Here is a 26,816-nt window from a genome sequence, read left to right as displayed (position 1 = left end):
CCCCCCCCCCACCACCACCACCACCATCACCACCTCTCCATGTCATCCCCTCCCTCCATCTATTCATCTATCCTCACTTTCCCACTCCCCAGTGGCGTTGCCAGGAGTTTTCTTTTAGGAGGGCAAGGACTCCTCTTTGCATTCTGATCAAATTAAATATATCTCCCCGAATGATCCTCATTTTGTTCTTTAAAACTCCCAGAATTTTGAATTTCAACCAACATATTTCTGGATGCTCCTTTTCTGACATTCTTATTTTTTGTAACAAATAGGCCTCCTCTTTTAATAATGAATAATTTGGTTGACATACAATACCCATAGGCCTATAATATGCGTATGATAGCGTGGCACATGTTAGACCAGCTTTCTGCTGAATTGGGGGTACATAATGTAGGCCTAAATGAATAAAATAATAATTAAATAAAATACCTGAACAGTACAAACATATTTGGTTATATAGAGGTGTAATTATAAGACACGCAACGTTGTAAAAAATGTTCACAGTAGCTGCAATTCGCAGAAGTTCACTACACTGCTCAGTCCCGTAAAATCAGTCCATTTTACTGGAACTTAATCCCCTTGGCGTTGAAGTCAAGCCAAAAACGTCATGAGCACACACAAATATATATATCAAGTGTGACGTTTGGAACAAAATTTATTTTGATCTAATTCAATCAGTAATTTTTAGCATCATGTGGCATGTTTTTTACCCAAACCAAATTAGATTTCCAATAATTGGTCTATTAACTAGACAATACATAAGTGGTAATTATGTAGTCTATGAGGAAATATGCAAACCATTGTTTTAATTATGACGTATTTTCATCATAATTTACGGCACACTATATAGATTCTGCAGTCTAAACTGTATCCAGGCCGGGCACCCAGAGATATCGATCCACAATGCTAGTATTTCACGCGTGGATTTGAAATTTTCTCAGCTGGTAGTCAAAAATTATGGAATCAAAACGGAAATTCTGACAAAACTATAATATATAGACCCACACGATGTGCTTTACAGAGGTGGGAAATATCTTTCTTTAGCAAACTATATTAGTTTGAGACGCTAAAAATGAATTCTGTAAAAAGCTCACGGGCGAACTAAAGGCCTATAAAATCAAAATATCACACTAAAAGACACAATTTGATGCTTAATTTTAACACCAGGATTTAAAAAAAAAAATGTTCATCCAAGCACTATGTTTTTATTTGACATTACTGAAGAAAAAAAAATTTGCTTTATATTTGACCGAGAAAATAAATTTCATAGCAAAAAGGTGTATCTCGGAATTGTGTTGATTTTAACATGTATCGATCGACTTTTAGCGCGACTAAGCAGAACAAAAGATCGGTTGTCCTGCGTTTAGACTGTCTGGCGTTAACTTTAACTTCAAGCGGCTTTAATGGCAGAGTGGTTTTGAATACATAATCCTCTATAATCCTCTAGACGTTAAAGTTAAAGTTAAAGTAACTCCATTTCGCAAGCTCTCTATTAACTTACTCCCTCTGGAATCAAGCCTTGAAAAACCCATGTAATAAACTTAAAAGCACTCGGCATCTGTAGGCCATCTGTACCGATACTGTTGCAACGCTTCATGCAGTGGCGTAGATTTCTTTTTAACATGGGGTTGGAAACATTTTCTTGAAGTCTCGTATCGTATATATAGTGAATCCAGAGTTTTTCGGAACTAGAGATAGATGCCGTTGGTGGCGTCTGGCCAGATGAAGGGGGCTATACCCGGCTACCTGTACATGTATAGACCCGTGACGTCACGCAGACGTCACGGGTCTATTAGATCTGTCGATTAAATGCACTTTTTTGGCCATCTATGCTGTTTCGTATATTTATCAGCGTTTCCAACCCTTTTAAAACCATTCTAAGGCATTCCATGCGCTACAATGTCAAAATTGTGGCTACATCATATAGATATATCTCGGGCATCTCAGAGCATTACCTGGTTTTTCCATATGAAAGTAATAATTAAGGTGTTCCATCAAAGCTTTCGTCGTGTGCTGCCACCTAGCGGTGGTTCCGGGAACGTTGCGTCCAGCACCTTTTGGCGACAAAATAAGTTTATGGTCCAAGTGCACGCGAAGCGAGAAAAACTATTTGCCATATTCAAGCTAAACTGGGGAAATATGGTACAAAAATGGAATAAATTCGTGCGAAGCGCAAAAAAAATTTGGCACATTTAATGTTAAAATGGCCAAATATGAGGTTAATTTGGTCAGAAACCCACATACAGCCGTCAACATTGGAGGGGATGATTGCATGGACCACCCCCTTTTGCAAACTGAAGACCTAATTTGAAGCGATTTGGTAGATCATTTTGGCACTGTAAAATTTTAGTTTGAACAAGGCTGAAAATGTGTGAAATGACGGTCCATGAAGCCTTTCGTGGACAATTTTTTCCTAGTGTAGGCCTATAGATTGTGTTAAACCAGAGAAGACTGGTTAAACATAGCGCATAAATTGGTAAGTGTTGAAACAGAAGCGAAAATGGCCACTTGTTTATCCACTACTCGGGGGGGTGTTTAAGGGGATGTTCACGCTGAATCACGCAGCAGCAATACATTTATTAGCTTTTATTGCGGATCAATACCGACAATCGACACAAAAAACAATTCCCCTAGCTCCTTCGTACTTCCCATCTTCTTATTGTTTCTTCTTCTTCCTCCTATACCCTCTATTTCTCTTTTCTGTCCTTATTCTGCCCATTTCTGTCCTTTTTCTGTCCTTTTTCTCATTTTTCTGTCCTTTTTTCCTCCTTCTCTCCCTTTCTCTGTGATTTGCCGACGACGGCACGATTTTGCCGACAGATTTGACGATTGAGGTGGGGGTGGAGTGTCACACCCATACCCCCTCCCCCCTCTAGCTACGGCCCTGGTGGAGGATGGCTAAACTGTTGGCTGTTCTACGGTCTTTCAACGAACACCAATCAAGCTCCTTCAGCATGTTAGTTTAATCAAGGATCCTATTATTCATGTTTTTTAGGGTGCCCTCTACGGAGGGGGCACCATATAGGCATGACTTGGTGAAAAGCTTCTAATTTCACTCTTGCTAGATTTACTCCGCAATTGTTTTGCTAAAATTATGCCCAGCTCAGAAATAAAACCACAATATGCTTGGATTTTATTTTATTATTGTTTTCTGATATGCACGGGATAAAATGGTGTGCGTATATTCTTTGTTTAAATACAAAATTAATGGACTTATAAAAACACCAAATAAACCGTGACCTTTGTATATGGCTTAAACTAGTTTACCGCTTCTTAGAACCCGATAGACGGTGACATTTGACCATTCTAATTATGTATGGTTTGAACATGTTTGCGCATGAACTAGTTGTTTACAGTGTGAACATGCCATATTCATCATATTCACTAGAATCTACAACATGCTCATCTATCAGGGCACAGTTCTTTAACCCCAATACATTTTGTGCATTCATTGAATGACCTTTGAAAATGTGACTATAAAAACTCATACTCTGCAGGTCAAATTTTGCACTATGATTGTTTAATTGAGGTTATTGATAATATGCCACTGGAATGAGGCCATTGTGGTCCATAGTGATTGCCGTAGCAACAGGACCGTGACCTTTGCACACTTAATCCTTAAATCAACACCAATCAATTATAATTGACCAACACAACCATTGACCAATCATGAAATCGCTAATTGGTTTATGTGCTTGACTGCTGACTGATTGTGACCAAAGATATTAGAACCATAGATTTTAAAATCTATGTTAGAACACAGCTCATTATCTGTGTGGTGAATATCTCTGAAAAAACATTAATTAACGAAGTTCAATTCTGGTCAGCAGAGAAAGGAATAAATTCGGAAGACATGATTGTGTTGAGCCATGGGTCCATGCTTGAAGGTCAGAAGTGTATATTTGCAACCAGAGTTGCCAACCCTGCGATATGGTAGCCCAATTAGGCGACTTTTGACTCGTGGTTCACCGTTGTTCACCCGGGTTGGTGTCGGGCAGCTGAAAGCAATAATGTACGATTTAGGCCTACGTCATTTTGTTAGTGTTTACCCAAAATGCTGAATGAAATAATATTTATAGTAGGCCTAATATGCCTAACTGCTGGGAAGGGTTCCTAGCAAGGTAAAGTGAAAGAAACTCCAATGGCTATTTTGTTTGTTTAAAATAGAGTTATATAGCCGACTTAAAGTCATGACGTAAATTTGTTATTGTGATTATTTTTAGCAGAATCAATAACATAAAAAATGGGCTGTGCCCGTTTCATGAAGAATAACGATCGATCTTCCTTGATTTAACAGGCCTGTCAATTTCTTGGAATTGTTTGATATGAAAGGAGGGTATGATTTTTTATTAGTTTCAGTATTTCCTAGCCTCTCTTAGCCACATGGTTGGTGGGCTACAAAAGAAACAGAGTATACTTTATAGGATAAACTGGCATGAGTGCGCCGACCCCAAGTTGTCAACATTTCAGGATTGTTTCTGGACGGAGGTCGGGTGAAAAACGAAATTACGTTTACATGACTTTGTCGAAATTCGTCGTGTGACAAGAATGAGTGTATAGATGACTAAGGGGGAAGCTTAATATTTGTGTCTTCTATACTATCCATCATATACCCTAGGCCCTGCATAACGAAATTCAACAATTTTCAATATCCAAAGCAATATCCTCACTACAATAGGCACCCAAACAGAACTCCCACCCCACATAATCGCAAATTGACACGAAAGCTTCATTCCATGAAGCATTTCTCTTGTATTTGATCATCTTCTACTCTTCCCTAGAAAAAATCACTATAATAGGACCTACCAAATCTAATCACCCTGGAATTCACCATATCACGTCTAGCTCACATTGGGCGCCCCATTCCTTTTTTAAAGGAATTTTTATTTGGGATCTTTATCGTGTTTATACAAAAGTAAGTCTAAGTTTCTTGCTAAAAAGTTTGGTGTTGATTTTACCAGTTAGTTTAAATATTTTTGTTACGTTTCAATAGGATAAAGTTCAAATTAAGTACCATAATGCCAATGATCCGTGGCGCGGCCGATGGCCGAATGATACTTATAATTATGATTGAATACCGGTACGTCATATCCATGTATGCAGAGACACCGTCATTTGCGCGAAACAAAATACACAGTATACAGTGCTCATTGCACAGATACTCACTCTAGAGAACTCTTAAGCCTATATACAGCATTTAGAATACACGTAGCATGTATATAGACAGTAATTAGGTCCGCATCACATTACGTGCATCTGCCAAACTTCGAACAATTAAATATTGTGAATATTTCATGCCTCGGTATAAAGCCATTTTATGGAGCAGGCCATGCAACAGAAAGACTTTATGGCATGACAGTAGCCATGGTAGCTAGTGCGGAAACGCACTCAACATAATCATGATAGGTCTGCGTTATTTTTCGCGGGATTTCATGGAATAGAAATACTAAGTCCTCGCTAATTATGTAAACGAAGCTCAATTCATACTCCGTCCGTCGCTGAGCAACAAGCGATTGGCTTTTGACCAATGAGGTGACTCAACATAATCATGATAGGTCTGCGTTATTCTTCGCGGGATTTCACGGAATAGACAATACTAAGTCATCACTAATTATGTAACCGAAGCTCAATTCATACTCCGTCCGTCGCTGAGCAACAAGCGATTGGTTTTTGACCAATGAGGTGGCGCACGGTTCTTTATCCCAGCCAGTGCTGTAAAAGCGCTCTCACAGTCCCCATATATAAGTCTATTGGTTAAAAACTAATCGCTTCAGTAAGTTTCAATTCAGTTATACAACTTAACTTGAACATGACTGACGTAACTAATCAAGTATCACTAAGAGTAGCATCGAGTATGGCCAGCGAAACTGAGCAAAAAAATGAAACTCTCCTCTTGGTCTCTTTTCTTCAAGATGAAGAAAAAATCCTCATCAATATGTCTTACGCTATGTTAGTTTTGTGTTTCGGGATGTTATATACTTTTTGGGCTACAGATTTCGCGACACCTTACGGACGATATGCAAACAACAAATACTCCCAAGTATTAGGCTCAGTGATGATAAACGCCAATTTTGCGTGGGTCCTGCAGGAGTTGCCGCACGTCGCCTTGCCCATTTGGTGCGTATTTTGCACCGATGCGATTCAACTGCGTACTATGGCGAACGTGGTACTTGTTGGAATGGTGATACTGCACTACATTCACAGGTAAGATACCGGTATCAATTGAATAGCACGCGGGGGTTCGGCATCTCTAAGGACCGCTATCTCTAAGGTTCGCTATCTCTAAGGTTCGCTATCACTAATTACAAAAAAGGCCCACTATACTATACCTAAGGTTCGATATCACTAATTTGGAATAAGGTTCGGTATTTTTAAGGTTCGATATCACTAATTTTAAATAAGATTCGCTATCACTAATTTTAAATAAGGCCCGCTATCACTAATTTATTGAAGGTTCGCTATATCTAAGGTTCGCTATCACTAATTTTAAATAAGGCCCGCTATTTCTAATTTTAACAAGCCCGGTATCCCTAAAGTTCGTTATCTCTAATTTGAACCTTAGAGATAGCGGGCCTTATTTTAGATTAGAGATAGCGAACCTTATTTGAAATTAGAGATAGGACCTTAATTAAAATTAGAGATAGTGAGCCTTATTTAAAATTAGATATAGTGGGCCTTATTTAAAATTAGTGATAACGAACCTTAGGTATAGCGAACCTTAATCAAAATTATTGATAGCGAACCTTAGAGATAGCGAACCTCAATTAATTAGTGATAGCGAACCTTAATTAAGATTAGTGATAGCGAACCTATATAGTAAACCTTAATTGTAATTAGTGATAGCGAACCTTAGAGGTAGTGAACCTTCAATAAATTAGTGATAGCGGGCCTTATTCAAAATTAGTGATAGCGAACATAATTTAAAATTAGTGATAGCGAGCCTTATTTAAAATGAGTGATTTCGAACCTTAGAACTAGCGAACCTTATTCTGAATTAGTGATATCGAATCTTAGGAGTATATAGCGGACCTATTTTTAGGTATAGCGAACCCTTTTATCTATTAGAGATAGCGGGATTCTCATCTCCATAGACTTTACACGTTAGTGATAGCGAACCTTAGAGAAAGCGGTCCTTAGAGATAGAGGGATGTTGCGCTGCTGGTTCCGTTATTAGCGAGACTAGCGCTAGTCCCGAAACTATCAAATCCAAAATAATGAATCTCTCTATAGGAATATCAATATACATATATTCCATAAGTCTCTTCTAGTCCCGCTGGGGATATCCAATTAGATAATAAAATTGAAAGTTAGAACAAATTACTATACCTGATCCGTGAACGTTGTCTTTTTTAAAGACAATTCTTGTTATTATCTTAAAATGTTTAAATGTAATTATTTCGGCATTTGAATCACTTAATTTATAATTTATGCTTTCAGAACGTTTATATACAGCCTGTCACACCGGAGCAAGCCAACACGAATACTGTCCCCATTACTACCGCTCCTGTTTTGTATATATAATGGCTACTTGCAAGGACGATACCTAACACAATTTGCTGTGTATGAGACTAATTATCATACTTCACCAAATTTTATCGCAGGTAAGCCTAAGGGCATAGACCCTAAAACTTTGCAAAATGCCATGTAAAAAAGTATAATTTTCTCCCGTTTGAACTTCTTGCTACAAGTGTAGAGAATTATGATAAATGATAGGTCTATAATCATGATAATACATGAAATCTAATTGAAGGAAGTCTCCGGCAATCACAACAATAGGGCCTATGCCTTATAGACTAATCAAATTTCACGCATTCCTACACCTCAATAGCAGCCATAACTGGGTCCCCCCTTAGGTCTATCCCACCTAAAATGTGAAATGATGTGGCCTTAGCGGGGATATTAAACTGCATTCCATCACCCGTGTTACACGTAGACAGAAGAATGATGTTCAAAAGTTTACAATTCAACATCGATTTTTAAGCGGATTTAAATCCACCCAATTAGGCAGTAACAACACCGGTTTGGTGCAGACGGGACCCAGTAATGGCCGACTGAATTCTGACCATCACTTGGCTCGTTGGAGTCATCTATATGTAAGAAAAATAATTATCAAGCACGAATCACGTGGTTTGATTTAAAACAAACTCATAGCGACCATAAAAACGAATAAACACATCCGTCTCTCAACACGCGATATTCAAAATTCCCGGGCGCCTAAATTGACAATACCTCTTTGCTGGTAACTTCATAACCGTACATCGTAGATAGGTCAAACTATACTTTTTCTGAATCCTTATGACTAGAGGAACACATTGCTTGTGTTTTTAACCAAGTCCGAGCTTTTTTGAACTTGACCTCTGTGTAAAAGTTCAATGACCTTTTCCCCCCAAATAAGGGTGCTGTTGAAATGCCTCCATAGCCTATAATGATAAGCGCTATAAGCCTAATGTATCTCTGCCAAATACGGCAAATTTAACATGATTTGAACGATTGTTACGGGAATAACTACTATATTCAGGGTGAGGGAGGACATAGGCTATATCACACCTATTAATCTTCAAAACTTAAAAAGAGATTAAAGTAATTAGAAAAGATTATAATGGCACACGAAATCTTCAAAACTTAAAAAGAGATTAAAGTAATTAGAAAAGATTATAATGGCACACGACTATATGGCTCTGGGGAAGTTATACAGCATGATCACTGTGGTAGTTTAAAATACCAATGCAATGACTATAATACTTGGTAGGCCTACTTTGGTATAGGCCGATATTACTATTGTTGAAGAACTGTGGCTTGGTGATGAAGTGACCATGCAGGAGCTACCAGGGCCATAGCTGAAAAATGAATAAGGTATCATATCACAGACATCAGGTCCGAAAGAACTTGAGCAAGTCTAGGGAAAAATCACTTGGCTTTGTCAAGCATTATGTAATTTCGTTTATTTAACCAACAAACCTTATGAACTTATTCAACGAAATCAGAGAAAACGTTTTACGAAATATGCACCATAATCATAATATCTTTATAATTGTTGGTTAATAATTGATTTAAGGGATCGGATAGGAAGAAAAAGACCTAAAATTTATTTGGTTTTTAAAATGTATATCTTCAATACGAAAGGTCAATTTTTATAAATAATTTGCCATAAAATTCGTATTATATCGCGAATTTCAAAATCAAAATTACTTGATATCAGAAGTGGGGGGGGGGGGGCACTCGAATATGAAAGTGATGTACCTGTGCCCACCAGCGTACGAAACTAGGGGTCTGTCAGTGTAGGAATTTACAGAAAAAAGGAGGTCATTCGGTGTTGGCAATGTCAAAAATGGGGGTGATTTTGTATGGGAGCGCCCAAAATTTCACATCATTAACAATCAAAAATAGCTTTTTACCCAATTTTACAGTACAAAATAGACAAAATTCATTTTTTTTCGCGCGCCGAAATTTCAATTTTGAGGACTAATTGTTCGAAAAAGGGGGTCATTCAGTGTAGGCTACTGAAAAAAACGGGGTCATTGGGTGTAGGATCTGCCAAAAATAAGGGGGTCATTTCATGGGCATATGACGTATGTCAATTTATGGGAGTGCCCCCGGGGCCTCGTATTCAGAATTCAATTGGGTGTGTTACGGCCTTGGACTCGTAATCCGAGAGCTTGCTCGACGTGCGTAGGTTCGATTCCCCGTCCCACCACCGTGTTGCGCCCTTGGACAAGGCTCTTTGCCTCGCTTGCCTCACCCCACCCAGGTGCAATGGGAAGCTGTTAGGAGTAGTCACAGTCGTTATACTGATGGACCCTGCGCCACTTGTAGGCTGCAAATTAACGTGGTTCCGACATATTCTAATGACGGCGGAATAAATGTAAAGCGCTTTGAGGCTGTTTACGGCATAAAGCGCTACACTCTCAGAACATTGGATAAAAAATGAATGGGCAGAAAACAGTTGGTTAAAAAATGCCCAACAATGGTTAAGATTCTTGAAGTTGGGCAAAATACAGTTTAATACATGGTTGGTCAAACCTGTCAATATGGTATTTACACAATGTTGGTTAAAGGTTAACCAACCTTGGTAAAAAACATCCTTTTCCGCCAATAAAGTTGGGCAAAGTATGGTTTTGCCCAACCATGGTCACATGGTGTTCCTTTGCGACTGTGATTGGTCATTGTGTTGGGCAAAAATGCATTTCAGAAAACAAGATGGCCGATATGAGTGGCTTGCTGCAAAGCTGTGGATCAGGGTCTTCAAGATATGTTGGAGACATTTGAAGGTAGTAAATTATATTATAAAGTATATCATTTCATCGGGTATAACACTTTAGTTTAAGTGTGTGCGAGGCCGAGACTGTGAGCAAGACTTACGATGCTTTATCGACGACAGCTACTACGTCGATAAAGGTAAGTAAGCTTAAGCTCACAGTCTGGCCTCGCACACACTTAAACTAAGTATTATACCCGATAAAATGTTTATAATATAATTTCCTACCTTCAAATGTCTCCAATTGGTTAAAATATGAACAATGAAATGAACTTCCCATTCATAGTGTTTAACCAACTATTGGTTTTATTTTGCCCAACATGCTTTGCCCAACTGGTTGGTTACCGTAATGTTAACCAGTAGTTGGTCAATGTTTTTAACCAACCTGTGGTTATATTGTTAACCAACCCAGGTTGGTTAACAATATAACCAACTGTTGGGCTGTTCACCTGTAAATACATGGTTGGTTAAAATTTTAACCAAGTTGGTTAAAATTTTTAACCAATGTTCTGAGAGTGTATATAAATATCTACATTTATTTATTTATTTATTTACATAGCTACGTTTTCCCAATATTGGTCTACATGATTACACCTTCCACATGCTTTGCATCAAAATGTTCTTGTAATAATCATCATATTGGTAAGAGTTATAAAATAAAGTCATAATTAATCATTTATAATGCAAAATTGTAGTGTGCAATTCCCGGGGTGCAATTTTTAGCGCTCATTCAAATACACATGGGAAGCTGGCTAGTGACCAAGGTCCCCTGCTGTCACAACCAATTAACATTTGCTATTTTCATTGTAACTTGTATGTTAATGTTGCTTGATGAACGCCGGATGAGTAGATAACATAAAAATTGCTTGATTGATTGACAGCCAATAAAGTTGACATAGGCCTACTGCAGTTCAATGACCATGGCGAATGAGCGGTTACATTAATGTTGTAATACAACATTAAATACATTGAAAACAGCTCGACCGAAGAGGCCCACACGCTAGGATCCACACCATGCTCATCTATCACGGCACAGTTCTTTAATCCCAATACATTTACACATCCATTGAATGACCTTTGAAAATTTGAGTACAAAAACTCCTACTCTGCAACATGAGGTCAAAATTTGCACTGTGATTGTTTAATTGAGGTTTTTGAACTATGCCATTGGGATGAGGCTATTGTGGTCTAGGCCTATATATAGTGACACTATCACCGCAATTACCAAGAGACTTGCTATTACCCATCTAGTGTAAGTAAGAGATAGTTATGGGGTGAACAAACTATCGTTCACGCAAGTATTAACCTAACCCGTATTTTTTTTGCTATCGGAAGGGAAAGAAGAAACGAAAAAGGAGACAAAATGAAGAAAAAATTCACTTGGTACCCCCGGGATTCGAACCTCGGACCCCTCGGACCCCTCGCATGCTATGCAGAAGATCACCGACCTGTAGCCACGGAGGTTACGCTACCCCGGGCAGCGATTCCCTGGGTATATAGGCCTATGACTTAGGCTGATTGCGTCATCAAGTCACGTGGAATGCATGCACGCACAGTGGTTTTAAGGGTAGACGAGGTATTGTTGGTCGAAGCAACCTAAAATCGATTTTCATTATCTAGATCAATATATTATTGAAAATTAACACCTTGATGTTTTGCAAAAGTTCTTTCTACAAATCGTATACTCTGCAAACTTGCTGAATTTATTGTTGTTAATTAGTTATGTACGTTTTACAAAAGTGTTGTTGTTTCAGCCCTCTTCACAACATAACTCAAGAACCGCAGCACCTATAAAAGTATATCTGTGATATTTTAATTCTTCTATACGCTCGCTATGAATTGAGCAATGCAATTTTTGCCAAAGCTCACTACCGTTTACTACAGCTCACTACAGTTTAAAATGATTAATAGCCTTAATAGTGAGCTTTAGTGAGACTTAGTTCTATTAGGGTTAAGGGCGTAGCCAGTTTTCATGGTGGGGGGGCGGGAAACGTACAAATCCCCAGTTTTACGGAATTAGATAACGAGCGGGTAAGGACGCCAAATCACCGCATGTTCCAAGAGAACATGTTGCTGGCTAAAACGGTACACCAAGCATATCTTGATTTTGATTTTAACTTTTGATCCAAACACAAGGAATTAATTCCTACCTCAGATGGTACTCCATCTTTCATCAGCGAGTGAGTGACTGTATCAGGTCGTGATCTTTTTGACCTTTGACCTGATAACAGACTCGTAGACTCCTGAGAGTTTCTATTATCATGGGTGTTTCCAAGTTTACACCGTGTTATGGCAAACTGTATACCCGGGGCTGTATAAAGCAGTGCAGGGAAAGCAAAGGTCACATCCCACTGTAGCCAGTAGCTTAATTATAAATATGGACAGATTTAATATAGAATCCTCATTCTGTTCAAATACTCTTTTAATATTGCTTAGCACCTATCATTTTATTGCTTAAAGGCCTATATTTGAGAAATTTTCGCTTACAAAAACGTAATATTTGTGAGAGAGGATAGATGCAGCGAACTACTCAATCATGTGATTAGAATGAAGATTCTGATTGGTCATTTAGCTGCACGTATAGCTTTTAATAAGCTGCGCGTAGCTAGCTGTTCGTTATGACCTCGAAGGCTTGCCATAGTCGCTTCCTCTCTCTCCAGTTACCAATACTTTAAGTTTGCCATTACCACAGCAAAGAAATATTTGTATTAGTGATAATTTAATTATAAGTATTAAGTTAATTCTGGTATAAAATTGTATAGTGATTTGATTGATTGCCACACTGCACTAATTAATAAATTAGCTTAAGTTGTTTGGTGTTGAGTGAACTCGGTAGCAGCCCAGCAAACACAAAACGTTTTCGACATCATTCGCAAAAGGTTATAAAAGGTTGTCAGAAACGTTTAAATGTCGGGTTAGGCCTATATAAAGGGTACAATAAATGGTATAAAACGTTTTCATAACATTAAATAACATTTGTTGGTAATTTACTGCACAGCAAAAACAAATGTTTTACAGAAAACATTTATATGTCGGGTTATATAAAGGGTATAAAAACGTTTTAATAACGTTCCAAAAACATTTTGAAAACTTGGTACAAATCATTCTAAACAGAATGTTCTTTTGGGGTTGAAAAAATATTTTGCAAAAAATGTTTGCCCAAAATATTTACAATAACCTCTAATGAATACCGTACCCCATTCTGGCATACACATACACCCCCGCACACCTACATATACATTATATTCATATTATTTGAATGAGTTTAGTCGTTATTGGTTTCAGGTCTATGTGTGTTTTGCTCTGCACCCTATCAACAAAGAATGAATGCAGCATCAAAGACATTTATATAATTTTATATTTAGAAAGAAACACTATTCTATGAGACTAGTGCATAGATCACCTATAACACTACTTGTTGTTACCTACAGCAAAATCATCCCCTATCAATGTCTACTGAAATGTAGCAATCCGTGTAGGACCTAAGTCCTATCATACTATTGTCCAAGGTAAATATGGTAAATGGGAGAGTTTACAAACAAAAACTAAAAACTGGTCAGGACTTGACAAATATGGTGATTTTGACAACACTTCTTCATGGAAATATGGGTCTAGAAGTCATTACATACATCACATGTTACATTATATCTTAATTGCATCTTCAGACAGGATTGAAAAGGCTCAGTATTCAAGTAAACCACCAAGTTCTGAAAGTGATGATGAGACAGAGGGACCATTGGCACCCAAGCGCCCGCGTTTATCTGTGCGTGGACCTCTTCACGAAAAAAACTAAATGTGTATGGTGCATGTGGGGTGTGGATCTGAAGCACCCGAATAGACCACAGGGTTAGCTGTCCATAATCAACACACACTCAGGCTCAGCATGACGCTCCTTTAAGCGCCACACAGTCCTCGTAAAACATGGGAGCTGAGGGGTCGTCTCACACAGCTTGTTGAGTCCACGTCAGCACTGTCAAGTCCTTTCGCAAATGATATCATGTACCAACAAGCCTGTTGATTGCAGCACGTCAATCACACACAATTAAAGTTAGATGATGTAATGCATCATCAGAATGTGTGTCTCGCAGAGCCAAAAAATTTGCCCTTTAGACACGTGGATGGATTCGATCCTTCACCGAGCACGAGATCCGTTCACGAGACCCTCTTATTCCCTCTGTTACTCCTGTTGCATTGCCTGTTATAGTATCGATCTTGAAGTCGTCAGTGTTAACGATAACAATGGCTGGCTTGCTGTCTGCAATCTCCTGCTGGCAGGTTGCCTATGCTTCAACGACCATTAGAGTCCAGTGATCTTAAAATCAGCATAGCTGATGCAGACACGACTCTTCACGGTGTAGAGTTCCACCAGATCTTGACTCCTCGTTATACAAGGAACATTGATGCCCAGGTTGATAACAGTGGTGGTGATCTGTCCAGTGCTGTGATCATGGATGCCAGACTGAGTATGGAATGGTTGAGATCAACAGTTTTCTCTGAGGCTGTTTTAGCCAAGTCGGCAGCTTTAACTGTTAACTAATCAACTCACAGAACTCTTTGTGTTCTTCAAGATGATCGATATGAGGTGGGCAGGCGGCAGTAGATGTGTCTTTGATCTTCTTAGACAGCCGCTGTGCCAGGTTCTTCTGGAGGATCTGTTCATTACTGATACCAAGTGATGAAATGGCAGCCTCAGTGTCATCACCTCTTCCCCCAATATCATAGACCCACTCACCCTTGTTATCTTCTCATTTCTCTCTTTGAAGCCAATTGTCTCTTGATACTCATTAATGCGAATTGAGCAGGCCCTTGAGATTGGACGATTTTACAGCACCCACTGCATAGTCATAGTCACTATGCATAGCATAGTCATGCGTTTGTAGTCTGCTATACAGAGGGGCTGCAGTGAACGGATCTTGTGCTTAGTGAAGATGATCGAATCCATGTGTCGAAAGACCAAATTCTTTACCTCTGCGAGACACACGTTCTGAAAACACATCGATTTGTGTGTGGTTGACATGGTTCAACCAACAGGCATAGTGATACACTCAATATCAATTTGCGAAAGGATCTGACAGTGCTGACGTGGACTCAACAATCTGTGTGAGACGATCCCTCAGCTCCCCATGTTTTACGAGGACTGTGTGGCGCTTAAAGGAGCGCCATGCTGAGTGTGTGTTGATTATGAACAGCTAACTCCGTGGTCTATCCGGGTGCTTCAGATCCACACCACGCATGCACCATACACATTTAGGTTTTTTCGTGAAGAGGTTCACGCCAGATGAACACGGGCGCTTGGGTGACAATGGTCCCTCTGTCTCATCATCACTTTTAGAACTTGGTGGTTTACTTGAATACTGAGCCTTTTCAATCCTGTCTGAAGATGAGCTTGAGATATAATGTAACATGTGATGCATGTAATGACTTCTAGACCAATATTTCCATGAGTGGTGTTGTAAAAATCACCATATTTGTCAAGTCCTGACCGGGGTCCTGACCAGTTTTTCGTTTTTTGTTTGTAAACTCTCCCATTTACCATATTTACCTTGGACAATAGTAGGACTTAGGCCCTACACGGATTGCTACATTTCAGTAGATATTGATAGGGGATGATTTTGCTGTAGGTATTAAACAAGCATGCAGTGTTATAGGTGATCTATGCACTAGTCTCATAGAATAATATTTCTTTTTAAATATCTTTGATGCTGCATTCATTCTTTGTTGATAGGGTGCAGAGCAAAACACACGTAGTCCTGAAACCAATAACGACTAAACTCATTCAAATAATGTGAATATAATGTATATGTAGGTGTGCGGGGGTGTATGTGTATGCCAGAATGGGGTACGATATTCATTATAGGTATTATGAAGACTCTACGACTACTCAGAGCTCTAATTAGAGTATATTATGAAGGCTAAACGACGAATTTGAAATTTTTACCTTTCTCAGCTGAAAATCGGCGGCCATCTTGGATTTGAAGGTCAAAATAGGTCAAATCATTATTACTTGTAGTTTTTAGTGTCCATCACCCAACTCGGCATGTTGAGAGCTTAGAGCCTATTATGAAGGCTCTACGACAAATGTGAAAATTTGACCTTTCTGAGCTGAAAACCGGGGCTGAAAATCGGCGGCCATCTTGGATTTGAAGGTCAAAAATAGGTCAAATCAATATTACTGGTAGTTTTTAGAGTCAAATATTCAACTCGGCATGAGGAGAACTTTAATTAGAGCCTATTATGAAGGCTCTACGACAAATGTGAAAATTTGACCTTTCTGAGCTGAAAATCGGCGGCCATCTTGGATTTGAAGTTCAAAAAGTGGTAATATCATAAAATAGACATCAGATATGAATTCCTCGACCCAAAAAACCTCAGAAAACATATACTGAACAGCATTGTAGGCCAAACCATTGAAAAAATAATTTTTAAAATGGCCGATGGCGGCCATTTTGGATTTTGGGCTCCCACGGATTCCGCCCACACTTTCGCGAGGGGCACCCCCGCTAAATTTTTTAATTAACCTTCATAGAAGACAAATCCACTGAAAAACGAACCTTCGCTCTCCACGGTCACGGAATTGCTCTAGATCACCCAACTATAGGCCTATATACGTTTTACAAAAGTGTTGTTATTTCGGCCCTCTTTACAACATAACTCAAGAATCACTCTGAGAATCACAGGACCTACAAATGTATATATGTGATATATTTGAATTCTTCTACACACTCGCTATGAAATGATCAATTCAATTTTAGCTCACTACCATTTGCAAGATGCTGTGAACTACCAAATCGCAACAGTTCAAAATAGTTTCTAACCTTTATGCACGCTTACCACTGTGAACATGCAAAACTATTAAACACTGTCCGCTCCATGGATCGCTTTGACATTGTTATTTTGTTCTTCTTCCCCTAGGTTGTATCATGTTTGCTTGTGGAATGCTTATTAACATTCAGTCCGACAATATCCTGAAAAGCTTGAGAAAACCAGGAGAAATCGCGTACAAAATACCAAGAGGTATGTAAAGCGATGTAGAAAATACAAACTGAATGAATAAGAGAATGAACGAGAGAATGAATGAGAGAATAAGTGAGAGAATAGGTTAGAGAATGAATGAGAGAATGAAAGGAATAAATGAGAGAATGAAGGGAATGAATGAGAGAATGAAGGAGAGAATGAAGGGAATGAATGAGAGAATGAAGGGAATGAATGAGAGAATGAAGGGAATGAAGGAGAGAATGAAGGGAATGAATGAGAGAATGAAGGAGAGAATGAAGGGAATGAATGAGAGAATGAATGAGAGAATGAAGGAGAGAATGAATGAGAGAATAAATTAGAGAATGAATGAGAGAATGAATGAGCGAATGGTTCAGAGAATGAATCAGAGAATGAATGAGAATGAAGGGAATGAATGAGAGAATGAATGAGAGAATGAATGAGAATGAAGGGAATGAATGAGAGAATGAATGAGAGAATGAAGGGAATGAATGAGAGAATGAAGGGAATGAATGAGAGAATGAATGAGAGAATGAAGGGAATGAATGAGAGAATGAATGAGAGAATGAATGAGAATGAAGGGAATGAATGAGAGAATGAGAGAGAGAATGAAGGGAATGAATGAGAGAATGAATGAGAATGAAGGGAATGAATGAGAGAATGAATGAGAGAATGAATGAGAATGAAGGGAATGAATGAGAGAATGAATGAGAGAATGAATGAGAGAATGAAGGGAATGAATGAGAGAATGAAGGGAATGAATGAGAGAATGAATGAGAGAATGAAGGGAATGAATGAGAGAATGAATGAGAGAATGAAGGGAATGAATGAGAGAATGAATGAGAGAATGAATGAGAGAATGAAGGGAATGAATGAGAGAATGAATGAGAGAATGAAGGGAATGAATGAGTGAATGAATAATGAATGAATGAATGAATAAATGGACAAAATAAATGAATGTGACGCTGCTGATTCCCTTTTTCTTTTCACATTGAAGGTGGCATGTTTGATTACATATCTGGAGCCAATTTCTTTGGGGAATCACTAGAATGGATGGGCTATGCAGTGGCTTGTTGGAATCTACCAGCGTTCGCCTTTGCGATTTTTACCATCAGTAATATTGGACCACGGGCCTTTCATCACCATAAGTAAGTATTATTGGCAAGTAAAATTAGCTTCAAAATCCCGAAAATGGTTAAAAATCATGTTTTAAGGTAGAAACATCGGCTGCGTAGGTGTAAAGTTTTGGTTTAAAATTAATTTCTTTTGAATTGTGGCATTTTTTTATCATTAAGTGAGCTCAGTGTAAGAGGTTTTGACACTAAATCTCACGGTTCACTAGAAAATTGGTAAATGTTTGAAATTTATAATTTAGTTTAAATATCAGTTTTTCTCGATATACCCTAGAATTACTTTTTGGTTCGGATAATTTTTTGTTACAAAAATGCAACTATATCTGTGATGTTTTTCTATAAGGTCTTTAATAGTAAATAATAAAGGGTATGTTTGAAGGTAATGTTAGAACTTGCTCACATTTTCATGATTTGATTCTAGAAACATTGAATGACATTAATTCATTTTTTTAGAGCAAATTACATTATGTAGCCTAATTCGATTTTAAAAACCTCTCTCAATAGCTTTTTTCAATAAAGTGTGTCTATATGAAGTTATGGGTATTTCTAGATATCTCTATAAAATATGAACAAATATTTTAACAAGAAATGTTTTAATTTTCTTGAAACCCTAAAAGTAATGCCGGATGCCCTATAATTGACATGGATGCATTGAGACCTTTGTTTGATTTTTGACCGTTTTTACAGGGATAACCCCCCATATAATGCCTTTACGTTCTATGACTTGATATTGTGGTACACGTGCCTATCCGAAGTTGCTACCTTCAAATAGGGAGTGTTCATAAATAGGCCTACTTTGGTGGAGGGGGTTGGGAAAGTTGGAACCTCCGACATCACAATTCTTTTGATCCCCCTAAATTACATTACATTACATTACATTACATTACATTACATTACATTACATTACATTACATTACATTACATTACATTACATTACATTACATTACATTAATGGGAGCACGGTGGCTATAGCGGAACGGACACTGACTCATAATCGGACCGTTGCGGGTTCGAGCCCCGGCGACGCCATCGTGTTGTACCCTTGAGTAAGGCACTTTATCTCAATTACTCCTCTCCACCCAGGTGTTTAAATGGGTACCGGTATTCTTAAATGCTGGGAAGGTAACATACTCGCTCACTGTAGAAGCTTGTAGAGGAGGTGTAGCGATCCCGGTATAGGAACATTACATGGAGGAGTCTGGCCCAATCGCCAATGGAGTAATCACTGTTTATACAGGATCGTCTCCTTTATTTTTTTTTACATCACATTACATTGCATTACATTACATTACATTACATTACAATTTAACAAGGAATTCTGGAAAGAACCCCAATACAATTACCTGCATTACCTCTAATAGTATGTACCAACTGCTGCTTTTAGATGCAATGAGTGTATTTAATAATGTCGATTCTAAAACAATACCTTTTGCTTTGTTTCATTTGATATAGATTTTACAAAGAGAAGTTTGAAGACTACCCACCAGAGAGGAAGGCTTTCATCCCATTTCTCCTGTGACACCCTAGATGCATGCTGTGACAGGGTACCGGGGGAGGGGGGATGCATGCAAACTCGGTTTACTACCCCTCCCCGTTTTCCCAGTCAGTGAGGTTCGATGAGTGGTTCAAAAGATATTGACCGGTCAATTTGGACACAAAATGGACTTTGAGATTACATATTTCTATATTTTTATATACTAGCCGGAAGTGTAGTATTGAAGACCTGAGCGCAAGAAGACCGTAAGTCCACTTTGCCCCTCAACATGTATACACTAAAGTTGCGTATAGTTTCGTATAGTTTGGTAATGTTTTATTCATGTTCAGGGGCCAAAACTAATCTTTCACAACCTTTCATGATGTTTTCACCCTGGAACATGTATTAAACATTGAAAAACCCTAAGAAACTATACGTAACTTTAGTGTATACATGTTGAGGGGCCAAGTGGACTTACGGTCTTCTTGCGCTCAATTTCCCTAAATTCAGAACAAAACTATTAATATTATGATGTGCCACCGGAAAGTTCCTACTCTTTGCTACAAAAAGGGCCCTTAGTGTTATAACATCACGAAAGCGTCATGGGTAATTTTACTTGATATTATACTTTTACATAAGAGATTTTAGATTTTTAACTTTTGTATCAAAGACTGTTACCCCACAACTGTTGTCTGTGCTGAAATAAAATTTCCAGTGCAGTAGTTGTAGTCCTTGCCCCTATAATATACATATCTTACTTGTCCCCAATGCGCTATAATTTTTGAGAAAAATGCAAAAATAGGCACAAAATTGGCCATGGGTGTAGTACCCCCTTAAGTACAAACTTGTGAATGTGTTTTTCATTTTAAGTAAATGTCATCAAAACATGTATACCAAGAAATTAACTAAGTACTCAGCATATAAATTTGTGCCCTCCTTGTGGGTTTGTAAGACAAAATAAAAGAAACAAACAATACAAACTTTATCTGCTTGCATTCTCTTTTTTACAGTGTCGTTAGCTCATTTTTAAGCCTGATGTCCTCCCAGTGAATGTGAAATCCAACATTTTTTCTTCAATCACTGCACCGTCTTTTTTAAAGACATTTCTTGTTAACTCTTGAAACTTTATCAATCTTATTTCTTGTTAACTTTTGTATCAAACGTGGTGAATGTCCTTGACTCTCGTACGTTCAAGTTCAAATCATTCTTATTCTATAGGCCGAAAAAATAAATGAACATTATATTAGTGTTTTTGAGCAGACCAGAACGGAACTAAAGAAATAAATAAATGCCAACGTATTATGTGGCCAGTGTTACCTTGATACAATAATCATAGACAATAGAGAGAACTTATCTAATGAAGTAGACATTAATCATGTTAATCATAATATGGCATGTCAATGGAACATTTTTGTTCTCGAGAGTTCAAGTACCTTTGGACAAAACATGATATAAAGCTAAAGAAAAAATAATGCTACGTCTCAAAAACCTTGGCAGTTTCAGAATCGAATGCGGAATTACTCAAACAATGCGAGTATCGAATGAAGTAACTTTTCTTCCAAATTTGTTTCATAATTTCATGATTTTACGGCAAAACCCCCCCCCCCCCTCCAAAAAAACATGTTTTTATATTATTAGGTTGTTTTTGTATGATGTGACAATCAAGCGACTCTGTAGGCCCCCTACTAAGACTAATTTTCAGGTTGTGCATTTTGATATTTGGAAAAAATGCATGTTTTTGGCCATTTCCTCAAATTGCAAAGGTATTAAAATTTGACTTTTATTGCCAAATGAAGAATTTCATTTGGTAAATCAGGATAATATTTTTGCATACCCCAAAATAGTCCTGTATTTTTCTGAAATTGGGAGTCGAGTAGCTTGTTCATTCGTGGAATGACCATTGCCAATGTATAGAGTCATTCATAAGTTTTCCGTTATACGAAAAACCGACGAATTTTACGGAATCGGAGGTAGAAAACGGAAAACGGAATTTCGTGAAAAATAAAATTGAAATAATTAAAAGTAGTGAATAAAATACAAAGAAAAAAAAATCAAAAAATGTGTGTCTTTTGTTTTCAATAAAATGAACATGTTTAACTATTGGTGGTTTTTAATAATTGTGTTATGTGTTTACTTAGGCCTGTAAGTCTTCGGGTATCGGGCGCTACAACAAAAGCCTGGTTTTTATTATTTATATTTGTGAATATTCTGAATCATGCAGGTAGATAGATAAATTAAAGATTAAATATCAAACTGATCATCGGGACTTACTATTATTTATATTATTAATGTTTTTCAATATTTTTAGACTTTGGAATGATTTATGAAATCTTCAAACATAATAAATAAGTTTATTAGAGAACAATGACCACTTCCAAGTCTTTTTGAAGTACTCTCGGTGCTGAAAAGTGTGCTGAGGCTTGTGGATCAACGTCTAATGCGTTGTGCCTGTGCGTAGCGCACTATAAATCACTCATCACTGCGCTTTTTTTTTGTTCCTCACCTCAGAATCTCACATTTGAAAAAAGGGCCTCTTCGTTTCCTCGAGCACAGGTAGAAAAGACCGAAAACTATACTAACAATGCTAATTTTACATTGAAAAACACCCCACCCCCTCCCTCATCAATTCATAAAAATCCTCTGGACGAGAACCAAAACATTAATTTTATACCGCCTTATTAGTGTTATTATTTTTATTATTATTATTAAACTTCTTGTAAAACGGACACAAAACACGGAAAGTCAAAAGAAAACGGTAAAACACGATGTAAGTGATATTGACAAAACGGAATTTCAAAAGGAAAAAACGGAAAATTCATGGCTCTATAAATAAACCATTGTATTGTATCGAACTTGTAGGCAAAATATTCGACGTAGAATATTCGATCAACAAGTATTTCGTTATTCAATCTCAACATCTCAAAAAAAGCAACTAACCCCCCTTAAATAATGATCATTATTCAAAAATGGGTAATTGTATTACAAATCTGTAAAATGCGTTGGAAGCAGAATTTATTTCTGCACATTTTGACACCTCATTTGTAGCAATTGACTAAATATTGACGTCACAGCGTACATTTAAATCAATGTAGCCCAAGATTTGAAAGTTGCAGTAAATTCTATTGATTTTGCCTTCAGTGTAAGGCTGAGTTCACATAGAAGTATACGGTATACGGTATTCGCTATAGGAAATACGCTCATTCGATCAGGCTGAGTTCATATAGGAGTATACTATACAGTGCACAACTTATAAGTTCCCCTAATGCTTTTTGAAATAAATCGAAAATTATTTAACGAAATGTAAAATTGTAAAAAGTTATGAGTAACCTTATTTGTTTTACAAATCTGGGCCAATTTGTAGTGTCACACATCATTGCGTTTGGCCACAATGGTCCATTATGTAAAAAAGAGGGAGTTTTAAAAGTTGCACCTGAGTCCATAGGAGTCAATTGTCAAACAATACAGTATGTTAGGCCTGTCCATGTGTTTGTAATGGAAATAAAACTTAAAGTCTAGATGTTTAGTAGGGGATGTGTCCTCCTGCACTGTTGACAAGTGCATTTATTGGAACGCAATAACTTACCAGACATTTTTCGACGGGTTTCGGCCAGATTCACTATAGACATGTCCTGACGAACAGTCATGACACGTCGACGAGGGGCTCTCGGCTGATTTTTCACATCTCCTGTCAACTGAAATTTTGTTCTCAATTTTCGAATTGCATTAGGCGCAACTCCCATACGACGAGCAATTTCTTTCACCGGTACATTTTCATCCACCAAACCTATTGCTCTACCGCGAAGAAATTCGGGCAAACGCGGCATTATTAAAATGTGACTTTTCACATGTGATGAACTACTGGCGATGTGGTCTATTCTCACCGCAGTACATATCCCTTCCATCTCAGATATTTATCATTAAAAAGAAAGGAATAAAACAACTGCTTTGCTTTTGAAGAAGAAGAAGAAGAAGAATACCAAAGATTAAGTTTTCTTTTACAAACACATGAATATCCCTGGCCTACTGTATTGTTTGAGAATTGAGTCCTATGGACTCAGATGTAACTTTTAACACTGTTTAAAACGGTCTCCTTTTTTACATAATGAACCATTGTGACTGAACGCAATGACGTGTGACGCTAAAATTTGGCCCACATGTGTAAAACAAATAAGGCTACCCATATCATTTTACAGGTTTGCATTTCGTCAAATAGTTTTCGATTTATTTTAAAAAACATGTAAGGGGGAACTTATAAGTTGTGCACCCTATTATGTGAACTCAGCCTGATCGAATGAGCGTATTTAGTATAGCGAATAGCGATATGTCAGTTTACCCATTTTCTTCGTCTTATCAAATGCTTGTAACCTTACTTCTTGAGGTCACATTGCATTCAATGAGGTGTCATAATGTGCAGAATTAGATAGTGCATCTATTAAAAAAATGAATTTACCCACATATGGTTTAGGTTTTTAAAATTAGGACGGTATACGCTGCACTAAAATCGAACATGCACGATTCCCACTATACCATACGCAGGTATACGGCCTTTTCGAATAGCTCTTATGTGACCCGGTAGGCCTACTATGAAATTACCTTGCTCGATTTTAGCTATACGCGTGCACCTGCAAAACGTGCATCGTATACCCGAATACTTCTATGCGATCGTAGCCTTATGTGACCCGGTACTATGAAATTGCCTTGCTCGATTTGAGCTATACGCGTGCACCTGCAAAACGTGCACCGTATACCCGAATAGTATACTTCTATGTGAACGCAGCCTAATGGAAGGAAATCTGTGTAATGATATCTGAGTGTTTTTGTATTGTAAAATCTGGACCTCACTGCATTATATCGACCGGTGTTTTATTGTTTTCTGGGCTATCGTATCAAATGAGGTGTCAAAATGCGCAGAAATATATTCTGCTTCCAACGCATTTTACAGTATAAGTGTAATACAATAGCCCTTTTTGAATAATGGCCATTATTTAAGGGGGGTTAGTTACTTTTTTTGAGATGTTTATTTTAATTATATTTGTTAATCTTCTAACGAATGTTTGTTGACGATAAATCAATTTTGATGTCGAATATCTGGTGGAAAAATGATCGATCTTAAACGTTATCAGGCGTTCGTTAAAAGTTAAACATGACTGGAAATAGATGGAATAGATATAACGATGACCTGTTGTATTGAATATTTTACATCAAATAAAAAAAACCGAACAAAATGAGATCGTCTTGATTCCATTTTCCAGAGTGTGATGTCAACCGAACAACCGCTTATTTGCGGGTTCAGTCAAGATCAGTTTCGTCTTGTGTAACATGTTTTATGCTTTAACAATACAACGATTTTAGCCAGATATAGCTTTGTTCATTAGAGTAGGGATGACCAATGAACCATCAACTTGATTAGAACACTCCCATAGACATGCAGGGAGCTCAACTGTGCACTGCTTGCACAGACATTTCTAAATTGAGCTCATTCTTTTATTTTTCATAATTTTTCTGTAAAAATTGGAGATGTTAATGCCAATTATGTTTTGTAACTATCCTGCAAATTACAGCATCATAACTTATTTGGTTTTTCTGTAAGTGTGAGTCAAAATTGGTCCATCGCCACAGTGCGCTTAATTGCCAGTGGCCCAGTGCAGTACTGCTCAGAATGGCACAAAATATTCAGATGAAAAAGATCAGGTGAACACCTTGACCTACTGAGCTGTAATTTGGCAGAGTTGTTGTTATTACCTCTATCATACCCTCTGTAAAAAGGAAAAAAAAACGGACAAGTAGATCTCGAGTTAAAAATTAAATCACCAGCTTCCCTTTGGAATTTCCAAACACCTTTCGAATCATGTTAAATAGACACCTTTCTGAACATAAATGTGAAGTTTCATGCTCATTTGTTGTATTATTCACCTGATCTCAACCCTAAACATTTTCTTATATTTATACCATCTGCACTGACTTGCTGCTATACACGCACAGGAGCTGTACTTTTAAAATACGCGCCTAATCAATAATGAGTCTTTCACTCCATTGTTAAAGTACTGTGCTCTCTGTAGCATATGGAGTGACCAGGCCCTGGATGTGATGGTTTTGTAGCACATGACAGTATTCATTCAAGCCTATCAAGGTCTGTTATTAGCCACTTGCTGAATGGCTGGGCATTATCAGCTATCAAAGAGATACCTTATGCTGCTGCCAATCACAATAGAGGTTAAACATTTTGTTAAAACCCCAGAAGTGATATCAGGACAAAGCTGTGCATGTTGGTACTTGATTGTTTGGATTCCTATGTTGAAAATCCCTTGTAGTACATTAGTATTTTTCTTATGTGTAGTGTATATTGTTGTGGAAAAAAAGTTCACCTGGACTTTTGATTTTGTGCCACTTTGGCCATTATGGATGATTTTTGGCAAATGTTTTCTAAAAGCATGATTTCAGTGCCTCGGTTTGAAGAAATACTTAATGCTATTGACTAGTAAAGTGCCATTTCATAAGAAACCCTTTGATACTTTCACAATATGCTTGTTTCATGTTTGCATATATATTAAAATAAAGAAATATAAAAGGTAAATATATGCTTATACCAATTTTGCTCACATTGCTATATTTAGACTTTGTCAATTTATTTCGTTCCAATGACCGGTCAGAATGGGAAACTTTGAAAATTCATAATTCGAAAAGTTTTTGACCGATTTTGACCATTTAACCACCAAAATACTTCTGTTGATGAGTTCTTTCCAGAAAACAATCTTTTGTAGCAAAAGGGGCAACATGAAATTATGATGGTCATCCCTAATTAGAGCCGAGCCACACACGCAACTTACGCAAGAGATAATTCCCCGGGTAATTCACGCACGCAAGGTGAAAATATCACAAATATTCTGAATGCGTGATAAAATTAATATGTTAAAGGAGAATGCAAGTGATGTTCTTTTAAATGTTATAAACATAATTATTG

The 26,816-nt window shown here is 37.6% G+C and overlaps 1 protein-coding gene across 1 annotated transcript; it reads left to right on the top strand.

The window, feature by feature from the left end:
- Positions 1-5,778: 5,778 nt before the first annotated feature.
- Positions 5,779-20,901, top strand: LOC140165915 (3-oxo-5-alpha-steroid 4-dehydrogenase 1-like). Its single transcript, XM_072189258.1, has 5 exons — positions 5,779-6,204; positions 7,438-7,601; positions 17,168-17,269; positions 18,246-18,396; positions 19,834-20,901. Exons 1-5 carry the CDS (start codon positions 5,810-5,812, stop codon positions 19,898-19,900), a joined length of 879 nt encoding a protein of 292 aa, XP_072045359.1. The 5' UTR covers positions 5,779-5,809; the 3' UTR covers positions 19,901-20,901.
- The last annotated feature ends 5,915 nt before the right edge of the window (positions 20,902-26,816 follow it).

Source organism: Amphiura filiformis, chromosome 12 (assembly GCF_039555335.1).
Source record: "Amphiura filiformis chromosome 12, Afil_fr2py, whole genome shotgun sequence".
Taxonomy (NCBI): Eukaryota; Metazoa; Echinodermata; class Ophiuroidea; order Amphilepidida; family Amphiuridae; genus Amphiura; species Amphiura filiformis.
This window is presented reverse-complemented; position numbering and strand designations above follow the sequence as displayed.